This window comes from Meleagris gallopavo, chromosome 5, assembly GCF_905368555.1.
Source record: "Meleagris gallopavo chromosome 5, MGAL_WU_HG_1.1, whole genome shotgun sequence".
Taxonomy (NCBI): Eukaryota; Metazoa; Chordata; class Aves; order Galliformes; family Phasianidae; genus Meleagris; species Meleagris gallopavo.
Genome location: NC_139408.1, coordinates 24,306,514 through 24,329,008, shown reverse-complemented (window position 1 = coordinate 24,329,008; position 22,495 = coordinate 24,306,514). Strand labels below are relative to the sequence as shown.

General features: G+C 37.6%; 1 protein-coding gene across 2 annotated transcripts in view; it reads left to right on the top strand.

Annotated features, from left to right (window-relative positions):
- LTK (leukocyte receptor tyrosine kinase) overlaps positions 1-22,495 on the top strand; it is an 83,167-nt gene that overhangs the window by 27,994 nt on the left and 32,678 nt on the right. Inside the window, exons 2-9 of one of the 2 annotated variants that reach the window (XM_085224782.1) lie at positions 4,983-5,015; positions 7,407-7,520; positions 10,236-10,388; positions 11,049-11,271; positions 17,483-17,622; positions 19,590-19,727; positions 20,635-20,787; positions 21,908-22,008. In XM_085224782.1, the coding sequence (XP_085080908.1) occupies positions 4,983-5,015; positions 7,407-7,520; positions 10,236-10,388; positions 11,049-11,271; positions 17,483-17,622; positions 19,590-19,727; positions 20,635-20,787; positions 21,908-22,008 (1,055 nt within the window). The remainder of the gene's footprint in view (positions 1-4,982; positions 5,016-7,406; positions 7,521-10,235; positions 10,389-11,048; positions 11,272-17,482; positions 17,623-19,589; positions 19,728-20,634; positions 20,788-21,907; positions 22,009-22,495) is intronic. The other variant, XM_085224781.1, reaches the window with a different exon arrangement.

Genomic DNA, 22,495 nt, shown 5'->3' with positions numbered 1-22,495 from the left:
CATAAGAAATAGTTACTGCCTAGGATTTTATGGTCATCATGAGAGAGTGAGGCTACTGTTAGTCTTTTGAGGTATTCCTTGCTGCTTTTTTCTAACTCGCTCTGTATCTATAGACTTTACATCTTCCTTCACCTTCCCTTGTGACTAATTACACCTGTCACATCTGTACATGTGAATTCATGCATTTATCTTCTCTTAAGCTGCAACTGAAAATCTCTGCAAGTGCTGTTCTGAAGGAATATGATAATAATATTTCTTCCTCTTAATTTATGCCCAAGAGCACAACATTTTTATAGTGCTGTTCCCTTGGAAAGCAAAAATGTTGGTTATTCCTCCCAGGTTACTTTCTGGACTGCATAAAACCATCTATTGGAGTTGGACACATCAACTTTATCTACCTCAGATGCATATCTAATATAAACCAGTCATCCAAACTAAGCTACCTTTGTGATGGAGACTGCTTCTTCTTCGGCAGTTTGTTTTAAAATTAGTGTCTTTAGGTTCATTTTTATATTCCTTTTCTACAGTGACAAAGTCAGCTTGAAAAGGTTGCATCTTTTCTCTTCCCACAGCTTGTCATTGTTTAGGTTTTGATAATGAAAATGTTTGTGTGACCAAGCTATAAATTAGATTGGTGATGTTTTCTAGGCTAGTCTTTCAACATTTTCAACGAGAAAGTTTTCTTTATGAATTAATATACAGTAGTTTTAAAGCTGGAGTGAAAAAAAAAAAAAAAAACAAAAACAAAAAACAAGCATTTTAAAGGTTTGAAAAGAAAATGAGATATTTATGATCTTTTTAAACATTTTTTTTACTTTTTGATTCATTGAACACATAGGATGTAGTGGATGCCCCATCTCTGGAGACTTTTAAGGCAAGGCTGGATCAGGCCCTGAGCAACCTGATCCAGCTATGGATGTTCCTGTTCCTGGTCATTTCAGAGGAGATGAACTAGATGGCCTTTAAAGGTCCCTTCCAACTCAAAGGATTCTATGATTATTTTTTTCCTTACTGTTTTGGACAGTTTTACTAAACCAAAGAAGTTCTCTAATCCCTGTGAGAAAAACACATGCCTCTCTTAAATGGTTTTAAATGTCTTTTTTTTCCCATTAATGTATATGGAGAAGCAAGGGGAGAAAATGAGCTATTGCCCCAGGAATGGTCAATTTTCAAAAGTAAGGCTATTGCTTAGACCAATTTAATTCTACCAAGAACAACAGAAGCTTAAGGTCATACAGACATCTCTTATTCATAACTGTTGGTACAATCTGTTAACTCTCAGTATCATGAGGGTTATCATGCTAGCAATCATCCCACTCTGAAGAGAGAAGAGAAAATAATAGAAATGGTAAAGCTAAATGGAGCTGCTCTCTACAGCTATCACGAAGGTCCTTGAAAAACTTTTGAATGCTTTAGGTAGTGTATATATATATCCTTCCTGAAAGCTTTAATAGAGGTGAAACTCAGTGCAAAACCTTACCCTTATTATCTGTGAGTAATAAGGAGCTACTATTATAAAAATAGACCTATGCATAATGAACAGCTGTGCTATAAAAAGAGAAATCTTTCTAAGTTAATGTGACAATATATGCAGGCATGAGTATGCACATATATACACTACACAATTAGTAGATTAGATGGACTCAGTAGATGGCATATTTTTGGATTTCAGGAAACATTTTTGGCATGCTATTTCTCAACTGTAATTAAAATAGTCATTCAGATCTATTTCAGTAGATGTACATGTACACTGAAAATGGCATAATAAATCTCAACTAGCAAGTCACTATTCAAGGGCAACATGCCAAGTAAGGGCAGTAGTATCAAGAGGAGGACCCAAGATGTCTATCTTGAGTGCATCTAACAGGTAGATCTTACAAGGAAAATATAAGTGATGTGGGCAAAACTTTTTCTGCGTGAGTTCTGTCTGGTAGCTGTTGTGCAATGGTGACAAGCTTTAGTGTACTACTATGTGCTTGAGCTTAAATGATTCTTTTTTAACTATTGTAATATTTATTTGTTTATTTATTTTTAAGCGGAGCTTAGAGGTTTTATTAGAAACAAAATTCTGGGGTTTGAAAGGATGAGTGCATGCTCTGCAGAGCATTGGAGAGAACATGATTCAGAACACATCACAGTTCAGGAAAGGAACTGGCCACTGAGTGACTGAATAGAGAAAGTGAGGAAATGAGAGACAAAGCAACATTTTGTGTGACGAGGGGCAGGCAGGAAGCAGGCATACTGTGAACAGCAGGAAGGAGCACTACGGGAATTTTGTACTTTGTAAATGCCTAATCGTTCTGTATGTCGTGGAAACTGAAGATGATCTTTGATATTCCAAGTGAGCATTATAGCAAGGAGTTGCTCAGTTCCCAGTTATAAAAAGCTCTTCAGATTGATCCACCTCCCACCCTTCAGGAAAGATTCTTGTCAGCATTGTGCAGGAGAGCAAGAAGGTGGTGTTCTGTCTTCTGAGGATAGGATACTGGATAGGATTACAATAGCTGAACGGGTTTTCTGAAGTAAATAAGCAAAGAGCTGCCAGGGATAGTCCATACCAGCATAAATAGCTCATTTTAGTTCCACTGAATGTAAATAATTTTAGAAATCTTCTAATAGTTCCAAAGAAGAAGGATATTCGAGATACACTCTTATGCTGTTCATGTTCTGTATGTGAAATGATACAGAAAGTAAAATAAAACTAAATAAATACTGTGAGTATTCTGCTAGTCAGATATGTTGTATAAGACTTAGACATAGTTTCACAAATCCATGTTCTTTGAGGAAAAGAGGCTGTATGGTTTGACTAGCCTCTAGTTTTTTAAAGGGGAAGCAAAGTTTTAGATCTGATATGCCAGACTAGTATGATTGATATTAAATTAGCAATCAATGTGTAGATATTGATGGAAAGGTGAAGAATAAAAAGAATTTGTTTAAAAGAGAATCAAGATGTTGAGAACAAAATTAATCAAGGCTCGAAGGACTGAAAGAGGAGTTCTTTAATTGCCCACTTGCCACTGTGATAAGGCTAGCTAATAAACAAGTGGAACTGAAGCAAAAATTATTAATTTCTAAACCAAAGTGCTGATAAGATGAAATTCCTCTGACTAGGAGGGAGAATTCCTGTGGCTGAAATCAAAAGACAGAAATAGGTTGGAAACAACAGTACACTGCAAAAATGACATTTCCTCTTTTCACAGTCCTTGTACCAGATGATCTTGAAGTCCAAAAGATAAATTAATACCTAAAATAAATGCTTATGTGCTTGCTGATGACTGCTGTAGACTTCCAAATCCAATTTGAGATTTGGATAAAATGCAAACTAGCCTGTTGTGTGTAAGAAGAGAAAAAAGTTCTTAATATATGGGGGTGAAGTCTTCAAATTGGAAATCTTTGTTCTGCCAAAGCGAGATTTCTTGGTGGCTATTGAGTAGATTGCTCTATCTGTATGGGAAACATTGTATCACATATTAGGACATTGTGTTAGACCTATTGTCTGTAAACAAAGAGCTGAGCTAAAAACTAAGCTCAGAAATAAAGCCATGTGTTACCCCAGTGGAAGTGATTGAAGCTTGAAACTTTTCTTTGCAAACGGAATAAAAATCTAGAGCAGTCTGATATGTACCTAGACATAGATATTCAAATAAATGAACTTTACTGCCTAATTAACTTCTGAGCTGCTCTACCTGGATACTTCTAGAAGATGGAAATCTCCTGAAGTTTAAAACAAAGTCACAGTAACTCAATTGAATGAAAGACTGTGGAGAGAAAAATATGGATAGTAGTTGAGTTGTATGTGTAAATGGCTAGAAAGGCTGCAAACCCATAGCTGAAAGGGGAGGATTTTCTGATATATAAATAATAATAAAGAAAAAAATGGTTTTGCTTGTATTAAAAAGAAGTTGGGAAGAAGAAGGCTTGATGATGGAAGGAACTAGCAATAGAGTTAGGAAGTTTAAAAAGATTTTCAAGTGCATTAGTAGCAAAAACACTTTAGCAGTGGTATTAATTAGTCATAGACATGTGGTGTAGGGTTATCAACAACAGAGGCAAAAAGAGTTCGATAAGCATGTCCTGTTTAGGAAAGAAAAAAAAAAAAAACCAAAAATGATGCTTAATCATCACATACTAGTGATGAAAGAGGTTCCATAACAACATACAGATTTGTGGAAAGGCAGTTGTTAAAGTGCTCAGTTTGTAAAACAACTGGTCAAGACAGCTTGTGTTCAAGAACTTTGAGAAAATTGGCTAGAGATCTTTAAAAGACAGAAGTGTTGAGATGCTGAAGAAATTCCATTGAACTGGAGGAAAGTTTATGTTGCATTAGTATTTAAAAAAGGGTGAGTGGAATGTGCAGGGTTTAGTTGTATATACTGATAAACTCTCTACTCTTGTGAAGTATGTGACTACATAGTATGAAGACTGCTGCCTTGACAGTCTGAGTAAAAATATCAGGACACTTGATATGAGACAACTAGAAAAAAGTTTATAATTGCTTGTCTATCAAAACAGCTTATTTAAAAAGATGTTTTGTTCTAACCATTTTTAAATGAGTTTTCAAGTTTGAGAGAAGTCATGGTGTGAATGTAGGACGTTCTATTTTCAGTCACATACTTACATTGATAGCACATGATATTGAAAACTGTATTGATAATCTGCTGATAACATAGAGACTAAGATATGAAGCGATAAGTCAGAGCGCAACTTGCCAACACAGTAAAACTGTGTACCTGAAAGGCAAAGAATGAAAATAGAAAGGGTGGAAATGCCTTTTCTGAAATGAAGTATGCCAGGGAGAGATTTGATGTCACAGTGGAAAATCAGCTAAGAAGAATTTTTTTGATCAAAATGACTGATGAGATTGATCACAGATAAACAAGGAGATCTCAGGAGAGAGCTGAATGGCTGTTCTGTATCACGTGAGATTAGTGTGCCTTTGCCTTTGAGCAAGAATCTTGAAAAATTGGGAGGGCTGTAAGAAGATCCCAAGATATTGCTTCTTATAATCAGCTTTGGTGAAAAGCGTTTTGTCGTATTGCTCCTCTTTTTGATCACTACCGCGATGTATCTGAGCAGAATATCTGAGCAGAGAGTGATGAGGTAAGCAAGGCACACGGACTAAGTGATGAGCAAAGAATAAAGAGTTTAACAGGAGGCAGCAGGAGATCACAGTGACGTTTTCAAGGTGAAAGGTTAACAGCTTAAAGTTGTAAATATTCGTGAAGGAGGGAGAATATTTATTGAACGGAAAATGGAAAGTTTAGGAGTAATTGAAAAATACAAGGATAGGTAGTAGACGCAGAGTCTTCTCATTGTCTAGTCTGACTTCCCTGACAGTCAGATCTATTAGTCTGTACATTAACTCGTTTCCTAAGAGAAGTAGTGAGAAATATTGAGTTGCTATTTTGATATTGCAGGGAGAAAATGCTATAAAAAATGCTCTAAATGAAGTTCCTATTTTGGCAGGAAGATGACTTGGCTGAACTGGAGTTGGCTTCCCATCATGAGTTCCAGAAGAGTTTTCTGTAGTTTTCTTTTCTTCTGCAAAGTAGCATCAGGATTCAGGAAAAATTTCAGCCCTGCAGGTGTCTGAATGCATTTTCTGTAAGATACTGAAAGAAATGGAATTACTTTCTGAGTGCTGGAGGCTTCTGGTTTTCTGGTGTTCTATTACAGAAAAAGCGATGGATCTGTGCTACGCTGTTAAGAGATCCCATATTTTTGCAGTGACAATTGAGTATTGTTACATTTACTGTTTCTTCCTGATCATTTTATGCTCCTTAAACTACAATCACAGATTTCCTCTTCATCTTTTATTTCCTATCGCTTAAATCATTGCCTTTTGCTGATGAAGATAGAGAAATCAGCTTGTTATACAAAATGGTCCTTATTATTTGTTTAATGTTGACATTCATGTCATATAAGATCGCAGACAAGCATGTATGAGAGGATATGCTTGGAAGCACCTCTGGAACTCTTAGTTTCACAAAAAAAAGTGAAGTTTCTGTTAGTGACTGTATCTGATAGATCTTCAGTACAGAGAGGCTGAATGAGCATGAAAGTAATTGAAATGTAAATAGACTGGAATATTACAAAACTACTTTCCAGATCTCGTGCATATTTTCATCACTGAGCTCTCTTCTTCTTAGAAGCCGGAAATCTTTTGCTATGAGAAAATAAATGGATGAATACATATTTCTGTGAGCAGTTTCCTCGTGAAAGGAGTGGAGGTGTAGGCACTGATTCCTGCTCTCTGGTAATAGCAATAGGACCTGGGAGAACAGCATGGAGCTGTATCAGGAAGAGTTGGGTTGGGGGATTGGAAAAGATTTTTTCCCCAGAGGATGGGGAGGTGCTTGCGTAGACTCCCTAGGGCAATGATCATGACACCAAGCTGCTGGAGTTCAAGGAGTGTTTGGACAACACTCTTGGACATAAAGTTTGAATTTGGTTGATCCTGTGTGGAGTCAGAAGTCAGACTATAGGTAGTCTTTATGGGTTCCTTCCATCTTAGGATATTCTGTCCTACTGATTTGCTGCAGCTTGATAGCTGCTCTAATTGTCTTTTCCTCAGCAGCACGTGAAGAGTGACAAGCAGCTGTCTTTATGCTATAATGAAAGATGTAATTCTCATAATATGAAACATTTTGTAGCATTTTACTCATTGTGGGATGCATATTTATGCCTTTCATATTGTCTGAGATTTTGATCTTTTTTTTTCCAACTCAACCAAACTTTAGAACAGAACTCTAAGATTTGATATGAATAAAAATGCACAAATGCATATATACTGATGTCATAATATGATCAAATGTCATAATTATCAAGGAAGGGGTTTTTTAGTTATATGACAAAGGGATTTTGAGATAGAGCAATGGAAGTAGATTAATAAGAACTGTATTGATGAAGCTACGTTACTAGATATCAGCTACAAGGAGATTACCTGATTCCTTTGCAAGTCCCAGCCTTTATACATGGCAGTAGGAAAAGATGTTTTTTGGATGTGTGACTAATGCAAAGGTTTCATTAATGTTAGTTAGTGTGTTTCCAGAATAAAATATATAGTCACTAGCAGGCAGCCATGGGCCTGTATTCAGTTGTACAGTTGCTACAACACAGTCACCACTGGAACACAGCGTTTAGGAGTTTTATACTGATTTAAAAAAAAAAAAAAAAAAGGATAGATAAAGAATACCAAAGAACACAATAGTAAATAAAATATTTTGTTGTAGAAGTGGCAGACTATTTTGAAACATCATCAGGACAGTATTACCTCTGTACACTGTAATGAGGGTGGATTGATACAACGAGGTTTTGTTAAATCTGTGTTCATGTTTAACAGTATGAGAGTATAGTTTTGTGTAGAAACATCAAATTCTTCTCCTGTTGTTTTTGTTTTGTTATAGTTGTTGTCTCCTGTTCTGGATCACATGAAGTAAACTTTTCTACACCAAATCTACCTGAGAAGTTCTCCCTGATAAGAAATAGGATGGTGTCATTTCTTCAGCCTTCTGAATCAGGTACCACAAGTCCTCTTCTGTACATTTGCCTTATTTCTACTTCAAAATTTAGGTGCAAGTGAGATGCTGGCAGTCACATGGATCCTTTAGAAAGCCACTGAGTTTCTGGCTGGAAATAGCACAATGTTGCAGAAAGACCAGTGCAATCTTAGGGGAATTCTTCACTTCATTATTAAAATAAAATAAAATAAAAATCTTCTATATCATCACAGTGTAATACACCAGATTTGGGCTAGGGAGTTCTTTAAACAAAAGCTATTTAGTAGAACTATAGAAACCATAGAATAAAGTAGATTTCTTGACACTAAATGAAGGCTTTTTCCAATTGGAGTTTTCAATTTTCTAGGAATTTTTAAAGAACAGTGAGCTGAACAAAAATGCTTGTGAGATGGCTAGGATGTATTTGGTCTTACTGTGTTGCCAGAATAAATGTCACATTTCATAAACACTTAAGAGAAAGGAACCAGTTGTCATCAGTGGTGTGGAAATGTGGAAACTGAACGGATGACTTTCAATGTAGTGAAATAATCACTTAGATTGGAAGAGACCTCTTCAGATCACCTAGTCCAATCCACTTGCTCAGGGAGGGTCACTGAAAGCAAGTTACCTATGATCCCATTGGGCTTTCAATACCTATGAGATGGCAAATGTACAACTTAAATGTGCAGCACGTTTCCAGTACTTTACCACTCTCAGGTGTTTTCTTATGTTCAGACTGAATTTCCTGTTTTTTTACTTTGCCAATTACCTTTTTTTTTCCTGCAGTGGGCAATAGTGAGAATTGTCTGGCTTCCTCTTTGTTCATTCCCATTAGGTGTTTATATACATTGACAGAAAGCTCCCATGAGCCTTCTCCATACTCCACTCAGTCAGCCTCTCTTCACATATGGTCCAGTCCCTCAACAATATTTGTGGGCATGTGTTGGACTCATTATAGCAAGTCTGTGTCTTTCTTGATATAGAGGAGGTGGGAGATACAGCCTGTTCCAAGCCACAGTGATATGTAACTCCATAACATTCATATTTCTCTAAATTCTGCATGCTCGATGATGTGTGTAAACATGATTACAGTTAAATTTAAAAATTAGGCAGACTTGTCTACTTTGTCTTTTGTACTCAAGAAGATGCGTTTTTTTCCATGGCAGCTTTCATTGTATTTTTTTTTTCCCTGAAAGTTAAAGTATCACAAATCCTCTGGAGGCTCTTTTTATTTTCTTCTGTCCCATTTGTATTGCCTGTGCAACAGCCTATCATTGTTATATTCCTGACCTTAATTCTATTCTTAATTCCTACCTTCCTTTCTTCCAAGTAGTAGAGCTACAAAGAGATAAAATCGTGTGATTTATGAGTACAAAGTCTGAATACCCTCTGAATGACAGAATCCCAAATATGAATGTTCACTCTTACAGTTTCTCATATGGCCTGTGGGTCCTCAAGTTATTACTGTAATATTATTATTACTACAGAAAATAAATATTGTGCAAGTTAATATCAGCTTACTGTATCTATTCAGCTCCATTCTGTGTGGGAGAGCTTTGTACAGCTAACGTCTCTTCAGGGAGCTTGTATTAGATTGATGAGAGAACAGTGAATTACTTGTCTGGTTTATAATATGCTGATTATGAAAAATTCTGGCCAGGATGATCTAGTGTTCTCAGTGCTGAGAATGGACTCTGGAGTTCTTAGGAGGGCATTCTTCTCTATCTTGCTGGAGAAAAGTAGAATGCTGGGGAAAATAAAGAAAAGAAAAAGTATATATAAAGCTTGCTTTGCTCAGCTATTCTGCTTAAGATCTTAGGGCTTCCTTTGTTCCTCTCTGTTAAAATGCTAAATCCTTACAGTTTCAATATCCTTGCTACAGTAGGTTCAGAATGTTATGTACTTAGGTTGCTCTAAAATAATGCCTCCAATTTATTTCCATGGAAATTTACAATAGATACAAAGAGCACAGTAACACTATTTGATAGAGCAAATTCTCAGCTACAAAATGCTATTTTTCAACATATACAACGCCATTAACTATGCACTGTTGTCAAAGCTGGCACACTGCACTTGTAACTACCTGCACCAATGGAGCTGATGTACAGTTACTGTCGCCACTACTGAAATGTATTACCCATTGCCTCACTGTGCTCATATTCACTGTTTGGACTCCATAACTTCAGCAAGTATCAATGAATGTCAATGGGTGTGATTTTTTTCTCCATGAAGGATTTCAATTACATACTTTTGCTTCATACACATTTCTGTGTCAGACGCCATTTTGTCAGACTGCCCCTCTGCTGCCATCTATCATACAGCAATAAAATGTCACAGAATATTGGTGGGAAGGTTCAACCTCTATTGCCATACCACCAAGATCCCCATCCGACTTTGTGGGCCAATATTATAAAATGGGAGGCGTTACCTTTGAAACAGCCCTTGTATCTGTGGGTTGACCATCCAGTAATATAAATTCACTGTTGATACTGGTGGGAAGATGCTGATTTAATCTGCTAAGAATTTGCAGAGTAGTTTTTCTCTCAGGTATGTTCCTTCACCTGCTCTGGGAGATTCTTTGTTGTTATTGCATAAGACAGCTTTCTCTTCTCCCTTCTCCCTTTCATTTCTTGAGAGAGACCCCATACACCGTAGATCTGCTCATTTATGTCCCTACATAGGCCTGCTACTTGAATTGGAGAAAGCCTGAATGAAAACTTTTGCTTCTCGTGACAGAAATCTCTTGTATCATCGCCTCAAGCTGCTCATGGATGACGTCTACAGATAGTTTTGGAAGACCAGACTGGGTATTGTCTTCAGTCAGTGCCCTGGTGTCTCAGGAGAGACAGCTGCTTCTGGAAAACAGCTCCTCCCAAGGAGGTGTTGAAGGTAGGCAGTTACAGTTTCCCCCCAGTGAACATCTACTTTGTCCAGCGCCAGTAATAGCTGTGAGCAGCAGCAGTAGGAGTTTACAGAGTGAGACCTCAGTCACATATCTTTAAAAATACTGCCATATGCTGGTTCTGGTGTGCGACTATTAGGTACATTGTCTGTGCCTAAGATAATCTGTCACTGAGAGCCTTATAATTTATATTATCTTTATATGTACTGCCTGCTTTGTGTATACATGTACCCTGTATCTAGCCAGCTCGTTTATATACTCCTTTTGTTGCTCTGTGTTTTAGCATTAGCTACTTCTGCTTACACATGGATTTTGTTACAAAACTCAATCCTTTACAAGCCAGGTCTGGCTCCTCATGTCTGCTGGTTGCCTTGAGAGATCTTCAGCTTTTGTTTTCTTGGACATATTCACTCTGCTTTGTTTGGTTTCTTCTCTTCTCATTCCTTCTATTGCTTCTTTATGTATTTCCCTCCTTTACTTTAGTCTCCTTTCTTTTCTATCTGTTATTCATACTTACTTTGTGCATAGTCCTCTGCTTTCTTCTTGAGATCTTTTCTTCAAACCCTTTATCTATTTTCATATTATTATAGCTCTTCCATGCACAATGTGTCCTTTTGTTTTTCTTCTCTTTTTTTTTCTTCTCACAGGAGACATTTTCCTTTTGAACATGAGTAGGCTGCCAGATAGATGCAAGTTCAGCCTGCATAGCCCAATCCTGCCTGGGAGCGTGGACTCTTGTTTGCTGGAACTAGCCGTATATTCACAGGATGCTGTTCCTCTCCTCCAGAAATTCACAGTTGAAATCAGATATGTGGACACTAACAGAAATATAATAATTTCTCTGAAAGTTGGCCATGAAGAGGATGCTGGGTAAGACAATCAATTTGCAGCTCTTTAGACTTTAAATTGCAGGGTAGGGTGGAGTCCCTCTGGGCCACTGTTTTTCAAAATCTTCTCTCTCCTTGAGATTATTGCTTTTGTTAGAGCAAAAAATAAAAGTAGAACTGTCAGGATTGAGTTGTGCAGTTTCCTGACAGGATGTCTATAACAGACACAGGTTTTGTTAGCCCCCTTTGCAAAGAACACATCTAATTAGGAGTCATTCCTTCTCCTTCATAGTCAGGAGAGGTGAGAGTGGCTGACTCCCTCACTGATTCTAGGAATATAGAATTTAAAATGCACTCAGTCCAAAGGCTATGTTGGTGAAATGACTGATATCTCTAAGTACTCAAGGGGTCCTGTTATAGTCAGATTTTGAGAAGAGCTAATCCTGCCTCTTTCGTAATTTCTTCCTTCTGTCTGCTAAGTTCAGGAGCATCGTCTTTTGTTTAATCTATAGAGTTTGGAGAGTGAAAAAGCAAAGCCTAGAGGTGAGAAGAGATGAAGGGAAAAAAAAAAAAAAAGGAATTGTAGCAACCCTGGATCTTGTCCTGCATTTTCTACTCTTTGATCTTTCCCACATTTATTTTTTCATTCCTGCATGAATGCTGCGAGGAGAAGAAATGGGTAAAAGGAATGAATCGCAACAGGAAAAGAAGGAGAAAGGTCCACGTGTCATCTGATTTTTGTCATTTTCCATGTGCTTGCTTTCTCCTTCGCTGCAATATGTCTTGTAAGAACCTGGGTCAGGCACACAACAGAGCTTTTTATTTCCATCACCTGACTGACTCCCGTGGAGAACTTAAGCAATAGAACCCAGTGCTTGTTTTCTTTGAATTCTTTGGCACTTCTCGAGCTGCCATGGAGATCTTCAGCCAAGACTTCTGGTCAGCCAAAGATAGCAGAGGTTGACTAAGAAAACTTATTTTACTTCAAATCCATCTCTCACTCCTACTTTTAGCTATTGCTCACTTCCTTCCTGGCTACTCCTTCCTCTTCTTTTTGCCAGTTTCACAGGGAATCTGTAACATTTTCGAGGATAAATTTCTAACTTTCTTTTTCACCTGCTTTAAGTACTTGACAAGCCTCTGCTTGCCTAAACAACTGCAGCCACAATTCCCCAGAATTAACTCATAAAATACCCTTTGAGATATCTACCTGCCCAGGACAGGCTTTGATCACAGACAGTGTAGCATTTCTGAAATGAACCATAGTCATTGTTTAAGACCTTATTTGAGCACTACAAAAAAAATTCTACATAAAATTATTGTCAAAATTATTGTCTAAATTATTGTCTGAAAGTGATGTTATTTACACACCTTGAATGTGAATGAAATTAGTGTCACTGGAAATTGGTATGAACATTGGTATTACTTACTGAAATGAAGCACTGATAAGAACTGAGGCTTTAGTTTTAAGAATGTAAAAGAGGAAGGTGATTGACTCCTCTTCTAAGTCAAAGTAGAAAGGAGGGGAAGGAAGAAGCACAAAATAGTTAAGAACAATTTTAGGTCAAATATCCTTACTTAACCCCATCTTTATGGTTGTCTGCACAGTTCCAGAAAAATTTATATGTGCAGGCAGAACAAAATTTATTTCTACAGTGTTTGAGCTGCTGCTTATTAGGCAGGTACTCTGAAATAAGCAGTTTTTCTGCAATTAAGATTTAAACAGTATTGGTTATTAAGAATAGAGACCATCTTGAAACATTCCCACTTTCTAGAGGGAGCAGAAGTCATACACACTTTCATGTTATACCCAATCACAGCTGCACAATTTGTAGAATAAAAGGAAGATAATGAGGAAATGACCTAGAGATAGACATCTACGTGTATTACATATTTTACTCTTCAGTTGCTACTGAGAGATCATCTTGAATTCAGAGTGAAAAACAAGAAATAGAAAGAAGGCTAGATATCACCTTTTCAGATAATTAGTCCAGAAAATCCTGCTTCAGTCCTTTCTGTCATCTTTTAATTCCAAAACCAAGCTGTGCTTCATCATGAATTCCAGCAATAGTAAATCACTTCAGTGAACTGCCCTCTTTCTGGTCCTGGAAGTCTTCTGCTGATTGTGTTTCCTCCTTAAGGTCCATCAGCTACACAGTTCTCTAAAGCTTAGAGATATGTCACTCATAAGAAAAAGTCCTGACCACCTCTGTTAGGTTTCATCTGTAGTATTGAAGCTGCCAGCCATTTTTTGCAAATGCACTGTAGCAAAAGAGAAACAGACAGACCTTCAAGCATTAAGTTCCCAGATAAGTAGGACAAGCTCATATTTTTTAATTGTTATTTTATACCACACATATAACATATGAGTATTCTGAGCTTCTCAGTTAGAGGGAGAGTCGCTGTGGGAGTGAAGGTGTTTGAAATTCTACATATTTACAAAAGATAAGTGAAATTATGTTTGTTATTATCTCCGTAGAGATCAAACATCAAGAGCCTGCATTTTTGTTTGCAGGCCCAAGCTTTCTTAATCTGATTCTTGGCTCAAAGCTATCTGCACCTTCTCATGGTTACAGTTCTGGTACCTGTTCAGATCACTGATAATATCTTTATGACTATTTTGTTTACTCCATCTTTTTCCTCATTATCATACAGAGCAAAAAACTAGTCACACCTGAAAACTCTTGTGAAAAGTCTTATGTGGTTTTTGTTTTGAATGATTTCACTTGCTTGTATTTGTTGTTGACCACAGTTGTTTCAGTGTTGTCAGCCAAAACTGTTTCAATAATGGAACTTGTTTCTTTTAGCTCTAAATACTCAAACTTCAATGAGAATAAAAAAGCACTGCTTGGGGCACTGATAATCTTTTCCCTTTCCATGGTAGAGTGTGATCAGTAAGCTGGGCTTACTGTTTTCTGTTTTCTTTCTAAAACAAAAAGTACTGGCCATGGTACTCTTGGTAGTCCAAGAAAGAATGAGTTCAAGGCCACATGCACAAATGGTCATCAGTTAGCCAATCTCGTGAAAGGATAATTGCTTAGTTTTCTCTATCTTTACTGCTTTTTTCCTTTTTTTTTTTTCCTTTTTTTTTTTTTTTTCCCCTCCTTTTTTGGAGCAGAGTTGCTAAAATGCCCTGCCAGCTTCTGCAACTCCTACAGGAGCTTACCGTCTTTGAGACTCTTCTTCACCCAGTCTGGGTTCTATTGTCAACAGAAGGTCTTTAACTTCTGCTCTTGTATGTAGAGGTATTGTGATATAGCTGATTTGAATGTCTGGAAACACCTAAGGTCATTTGGAATTAATAAATTAGGTGTCCAACTCCATAAGCCTTTGAAAGGGAATAGTCTGGTAAGTGTCCTCAGAAAATGCCTAATACATACTGACAGCAATGAGCACAGCTATTTAAATTAAAAAATAAAGCTACAAAAGGAGAGACTGCACTGCTGTTATGAAAGACTGATTTTGATCACTAACCTAGGATTTTGGTTTACTGATTCTCATGCTTCTGTTGAAATTGCACCGACAAATATTCTGTGCCAAGGAAAGATCTGTAGCTGGTTAGTAAGGGCAGGACTTGCAAGCATATGTTCTGTTCTGTCATCTATTTATTCTTGCATCTGATGACTAGCTTCCTATATGTGGAAAAGAAATGTAAAGCTTCTAATTTGTATGTTCATTGATAGTACCTTGAGGCAGTTAGCATAACTTTCAGCAGAAACTCCTGTAGTGACCCCCAGTTTAGAAAAGGTTTCAGCTTTCATGTTAGGGTTTTTTAATTTGTCATTCTTAATGAAGAAGTTGTTATTAATAATAAAATAATCTTTCTTAAAATGCACAATCTGTTAATTCTGTTGGAGATGGAAATGCCTGGCATAGCAAAGATTGGTAAGGAAAGGAAAAAGCTTTTGTTTAGCCTACGCTAGTGAAAATCAAAAATGGAAATTGTAGGTTAGCAGGGCAAATCCTGAATTCTGTTACCTTAGGCATCAGATTGCTTGCAACTCCAAATTTTATATCTGTGTAAATTTCTCAAAATGATGTCAGATTCTGACAGTCCTTCTAAACATACAGAGCAGTTCTAACATCTGTACTTAGAAGAAGAATATTACCTCATTAGTCGAGATCTGGCTTGACATAAAATCGATAGTAAAGATATTGCCAAGCTTGGCTTATCTGAAAGCCTGCTACAATGATCCATCTTCTTAGTAGCTCAACAATGGGCTTTGTTCCTGATTCCATTAAGAAAATTAAGTTGGTTCTGACTATCCTTTGCTCAGATGCTGGGACAAAGCAAATATTTACCACGTTAGAAATCTTGTCGCTGTTGTATGTTGAGGAAGAGAGTTTGTCTGAGTGGGAATGCCTTGATGATGATGAGACAGTGTACATCTAAGTATTCTGGGTGATAGAAAGTTGCTTGTTGTTTTTGCGGTCTATGGATGCTTGCAAGCTTTTCCAATGGTAGTATATAAATGGACTAAAATTTCAGTGTTAGGGATCTTTCAGTGCAGAACTGTAATATTTCATGGGACCTTAGGGCTCTCACTCAAAAGAGCTACCAGTTCACATGAACAGTGGTTTAAGATATTAGTCTTCTCTCAGAGGCCCACTGTTCCCCCAGCTGAGATGGCAGGGAAGACGGTGGGTCTTTCTCGGATGTGATGTTTCAGAAGTTGGTTCACTGACTTAGATAGCCAGTGGCTGTACTTCATTTTGAAATACTAGACTGTAAACTGCAAGATTCGGAGTGTGCGGCTTGTAAACCATATACAATTAAGTGCAGAAGTGAAACGAGTCATTGTTTTGAGCTGTGGGCAGTAATCTCTTCAGTTGCTAACATAAACCTAACACCAGTTGTGAATCATGGGCTGGCTGCTGTGGGTTCCTGTGCTTAGGATTATAACAGTGGTGATGCTTGGGAGCTGTGTTGTAGCTTGGTGGAGGTAGTGGAACTCAGTGGTTAGAAGGTCTTGTATGCTTAGTAAGTAAATGCAAAAGATGCAGAGACAGTCCTTACCTTCAGTGGCTTGTTGAACCAGTTAGTTTAAGGCCCACTGATTTTTTTGAGGCCAAGTGGATGCAATGGGATGATGAACAAAGCATTGTCATGCAGCAGAAATGATACAGCTCTGGGTCAGAGATGAATGCACTTGGATGTTGCATCACAGCTTGGCTGAGGGAATATATCTGTGTGTCTTAGTACTGAATATTCCTGAAGCTGCACTTTAATGTAAAATGAAAAACGAAGGAGGAGCAAGCAAAAGTGGAGAAGGTAAAGACAATTCAAATTGCTTTGACTTATTTTCAATTTCCCAATTAGGTAGCGTGTAATTTTCACGTTACGTCTAGTAAGCATGTGTTTGTTATCCAAGAGTTGCCTTCAAAACAGTTTCTGATGCAGGTTAGGAGCAGATGATCACTCCGTGGCAGCTAAAGCATTTCCTAAATGAAAGAGCAATACTAGGAACAGAACCTTATCAACACATGTTGATGCTGTGGTGGGGCCTCCTTCCAGCTACTAGTGCTTCCTTCTTCTCCCACTGGCTTAGAGTTACTCACTGAGAGTGCCAGCAGCAACATCAGCATGTGGGTGGATTATAGATAAATGTATTTATCTGGTACTCTTTTCAGGAGAAGGCTTATAGCAGGAATTCCTATCCTTTCCACAACCTCTTTACAAAACAGTAACATACAGTTTTAAATGTACTTTCTTGTTCTCTTACCATGAGGTGGAAGGACAGAGTCTTTGTTGTTGTTTTTGTTTTTTTTTTAAATTGTTAGGAATCTTGTAGTTTGTTTGTTTGTTTTTTAATCTACATCTGGGTACTCTGACTCCTGATAGACTGATTTGAGTGAGGTACTTTGAAAATTCCCATTGGATGTCACTGTCTAGCTTTCAATGCCTAGCAACCATCTTTAAAATTAGAGTGCATGCCACCATCCATCTTTCTCTGAACTGCCACAAGGGCTCTACAGTTAGATACTTTTGATGTCTCAGAGTTATGCTGTTTGTTGTGTGGGGAAACGTAAGTTACAACAATAGGAGCTGAGAAAAGGATAACTGAATATGAACTTTTTAGGTAGAATATCATTTGTTTTAAATGAATGCCTGCTATGTTGTACTTTATATTCGTTAATTCCTTCCCCATGTTAATACCATTGCTTCTATTTGGTGCAGTATAGAATCTGTGCTAGATACTCTGTGGACTTTAGTATGATTTTTGTGCATCTGATAGCTCCTTGTTGTATTCTAGGGTGAAATGGAAATCCATGATGGCTCAGATTGGCCGAATAGAAAAACCTTTTAAAATCACCTTGCTGTATTCAAACTGTGGAGCACAAGAGGCTGGACTACTGGCAGTGGGCTCCTTGCAGCTCACAAACTGCTTCCATGGTACGTTGCAATACAGTCAGTTTTGGAATAATCAAATGCAGTCATAAAAGAGAGCAGCATCCTCACAAAAAACGGTGAGCGTGATTAAAGATTTGGTCAGATAGGACACACATGAAAGCTGAGTGTCCTCTATGATTTTTGGCAGTGCTTACCTGTCAAGGGTCATATTTGAATGTATTTTGTGTGCATATGTGCACATGCTCAGAAAGCAGAGTTGATGTGCAAAATTAAACTGATTTCAGTATCGTTCTCTGCTTTTCATTACATTTGCTTTGCACTGACACTCATACAAATGTATAAGAATAACAGGGCTCATGCTGGATCCAGCAACAGGGATGGAAAGAAGTCTCTACCTAGGATATTTTAGCGTTTATTGTTTTTTCTTTCTCAAATAGTAACAAAAGGCTACCCAGTGTCACTAAAGCCTTTTCCATGCTGGAGCTCTATCTTGCAAATTTATGAAGAAAATGATCTGCAGTCTGTGGTGTGTATTTGCTACTGCCTGGCTCAGAACTTCTATTCAAAATGAAAATAATTTGAATGTAATTTATCCAAAGTTCTGAATGCTCAGCTCAGAAATGATCGGTTTGACCTAGCATTTTCAGACCTGTTGCCAGTGTCATGCAAGTGATCCTCAGTACATATGCAGAACCCTGCTAATGTCATTCAGGCTTCTGGGAAGCGTATGAGTCTGCTGGTGCAGGCAGCCTGTAAGTTGGAGACATAATCATCTTCACTTCCTGGTTTTCATCCATTAATATAATGCTATTGCTTCTGTTTTGCAGACATTGTAGAATTAGCTTTGAATAGAAATGTAAGATCTAAAAAGTTTCAAATGTAAGAATACTTATTTCACAGAGCTGTTTCATCGTATATCATGAGATTGTTTTTAATTATACTAGAGATTTAATTTTATTGCAGTCAATCTTTTAACAAATAATATACTTTTAATGCAATGTTTTTCACAGTCTCGGAGTTTTTGAGGGGATGCATGCAGCCTGAAGCATTGTGCTAAACCTCCAAAGTGCCCCTAAACAAGCTGTTGCATGTACCCAGCACAACACAGTACCCTGAAGAAATGATGTTTCAGATGTCCTTTCATCCTCCTCCTGGGGTTTTCTTTCTAAGTTCTGCATTTTTTCCAGAGCAGTAACAATTGTAATGGAACATCTGTGCAGAACTCTGCTAACAGGGAACAGGTTCAGAAGAGACTTTCACACACCTGCAGATCCACAATGAATCCGTGCACTCACATATCCATAGGACAGGCTTGCTACACTGAGTCATGATTTCAGAAAATATCACACTGAAAAATTATATGCAGCCTGTTTTGAGTACTTGTGTGGCTAGTTCAGTACTACTGTACTGCAGCTGGATAGGCAAGTTGGGGTGCATGAGTGAGCCAGGCTGCTGAGGAAACATCTTTCATCATGGGCTGGATGCCACAAATATGTCAGTAACACAAGTATTAGTTGAGCCTGATTCTCAATTAGCCATAACAATGTGTACATCAGACCCAGAGCTAAGTGCACATTGCTGCCTCCAGCAGCAGTGTCGTGCAACATGCCACTGCTGTCTGACAGGTATATGATCATGTGTGCAGCATCGAAGAACTCACCATGTAGAAAACTGTAGGAACCTCAGTAAAAATAAAATAAAAATCTGACTGTCTGAAGATAGCACAAATACAGCAGAAGTTAGTGTGAACAGGAAAGAGAAAGGAGAAATGAATTTGGTCTTTGTGAGAGCTGAGGCAATCTTGGGAATCTCATGCTGGATAGAAACCTGCATAACAAAGAGCATAGCTAAGTATCATTTATCACCCACAGGACAATTTCTGAGGTCGTATGTGTGAAGGCTGATGCACGTGCAGGAATATATATATTTTTATATATTAGATAGATAGATAGATAGATTCTGCTGATTCATCTCTGAGCTTCTTTTTTTTTTTTTTTTCCCTCCTTTAGATAAAGAAAACCCAGATCTTTCTATATATAACAAAGGCTCTTCCTTCCCCTGCCTTCATGGAGGCTGTGTTAGCCACTTACAAATCTGTGAATTCATCAGTGATTGCCCTACCAAAGAAGTGGAAGGAGTAAGATGTGGTGAGTATATAGCATGGCACTTCATGGGGACCTTCATCCCGTTACAATAATCAGTTTAGAACAAAATACAGGTTAAATTGATTCTATTTCTAGATTAATTCATCATTAAGCCCCCTATAATAATTTAGCCTGTTTTTATTATTTTATTATCAAGATTCTTCTTGAAAATTCATTCCATATAGGATAAAATTGATTTATTATTATTTTTACTATTGCAATAAGAAATTCAGTGACCTGTGTATCATAGTCACTGCTGCTTCAGAGGAAAGCAAAATCTTATTTACACATTTATGAATGGTGGGTGAGAAATTCCCTATGGACTCAATGTCTGAACTTCCCTTCAGTGGAAAATGCTGATCATTATTTTTGAGCCAACTACCAACAGGATCAATCACAAATCTGTCCCTCCTAGATGTGCAAGTTCTCATCTTGCATATTCTGACAAAGAGAGACTCCAAACAAGTATACTTAGTGCTGAGAAACATTATTTGTTTGAGTGTTTTTTTGGGGTGGGTTTTTTGGGTTTTTTTTTTTTTTGGCAATTATGGTGACAAAGATCTAGAGCAATCTGTTGACTGCCTTTTACAGAAAGCCTCATGATGTCTATAATTTAATATACTGTAGGGCAGTTACAAATGTATGGATTGATTTACCACTCTAGACTGTGGGAGTTGCTGTTTTCAGTGACAGATCTGCAGTGTCTAACAGCTCCAGTAGCAAAAAAAAGTTGACTTTTTTGATGACTGTGAAAATAAACAAATGAGACCTATTAATATTCTGACATTGAAAGACAGTATAAGTGGGATAGTTTCAAGAACTGTAGTAGATTTTGACAACAACTGCTGTTTGCCTTCTTCCATAATCAGGTTTCTTCTATTTTCCTGCATTTTCTTATGGTCCGTTGTAGATAGTCTCCCAGAAGGTTCACATTGCTCTTTTGAAGAGGGTTCATGTGGCTGGACACTGAATGAAACTGCAGCATTTCCTTGGTCTATCAGTGGCTTTAATGAAATGATTCACAATGGTTCATTTGTAGGGTCTACCTTGCAAGCCACTGCAGGTAGGATCTACATAGTTCTTTCTTTGTCTGTCTTTCTGTGAGTGCATGTTTTATGTATGCATGTGCGTGTGTGCCAGCATGCATGTGAATAAGTCTTGAACTTAGGGATGTTTTTTAATTAGCTTAAAATTATTAGTTTTAATTAGTTTAAAATGTTTGGCATTCTTCTTTCCAAAACAAATTTATCATCAGTATTATCTAGAGTAATTTTAAACGTAGCTAAAACTAACTTTTGATCACAAAACAAAACTTGGTATGAAATGTTCTATGGAAAATTTAACACGAACTCTAGGAGTCTAGAATGTCCTCACCTTTGAAAAGAATTATATGATGAATTCTTTCCTCTATGTACTTCCTCCCTCCTTGTTCTTATGAGATAGACAATTGCAGAATACTTCAGCTGCAGCATCACAAAGTAAAAATTGCCCTAGAGAACTAAGCATCTTGTAAAACACAAGTTTTTTGGAGACTCTTGTCAGACTCTGCTGGTGGGTTATAAAGAGAATCACATCTAAGTCTGTCCAAGGATGAAGTGATAATAAATATTTTGTGCTGTAGAATACCACAGGAAAAAAAAAAAAAAAAAAAACGGTCTGATAATTCCCAGAACTGTCTGCTTTTTAAATAAGGAGGGAAGTCAAATTCTGACATGTTCATATTTGAAGTCAGAAGCTGAGTTTTGATTCAGTTCCCTATCAAAGTATAGAGTGCTCATGTAAGAATCCTGTTTGTCTGTTGAGAGCTCATATGAACTCTTACTAGGAACAAAGACTGCAAATAAGCTCTAATGGCACCGTAGCAAGTTGTTGATGCTCATGGTGTAAGTATTAGGGTGATCAAAGAACTCAGAGTAGACTGCTGTGAACCGCTGTATGGAAATGTACTTGAGTGGCTTCTGAGGTCTATACACTACTTGTTTTGCAGAGAAGGGTTTGGGATATTGACTTTTGTGCTGCTGAAATTTCCTAGTGTATTCACTGTAGTTCGCTAATAAATGTACTCTTAAGCCTTGTTTCTATCATGTCCTCCTACTTACACTGTGCTTCAGAACAATGATGTTAAAGTATTTTGAAAGTATTAAAAAATACATATTTTTTCTAATTAACTTTTCTGTTCACAGGACACTTCCTCTATCTGCGAGCAGATAGCAATCAGACAAATGGGATCGCCAAGGCTTTCAGTACCAGCTTGCCAGCAAGTATTGCTTCTGAAGATTACCAGGTATCTCCTTCTGCCTAAGCACCTTTTGGATCTAATTCTCAGGCTGTACACTGTTTTTGCAATGTGCCCATTTTCTCTGTGCCTCTGTGCAGTGTATGAAACACAACAAAGCACTTTACTGTACTAGGAATACAGTACTGCCTAACTAGCTGCTTGTTCAACGCCAAAAAGAAGAGAGGAAGGGCATTCCCAGTAAATAAGAGCAGGAGTGCTGAATCAGCTCTTAAATACAGAACAATTCCCTAGCTTGGGTGTATAGACCATTTCTCTGAAGAGTACCTATGCCTGAATTGTATTGGGTGGCCTTAGACTGTAGGAGAGACAGTTGGCCGTCTAAGCCTGTTGAGCCATTCAGTATGCATGCTACTGAGACTTTTCTTCCTAAATTCTGCATGATGTTGTTACGGGTTAGGAGCATGAAATCTGTGGGGCATTAGACCTTCCAGGAATAGATGAAGATAATAAACTGTTCATGTTCTTCAGAAAC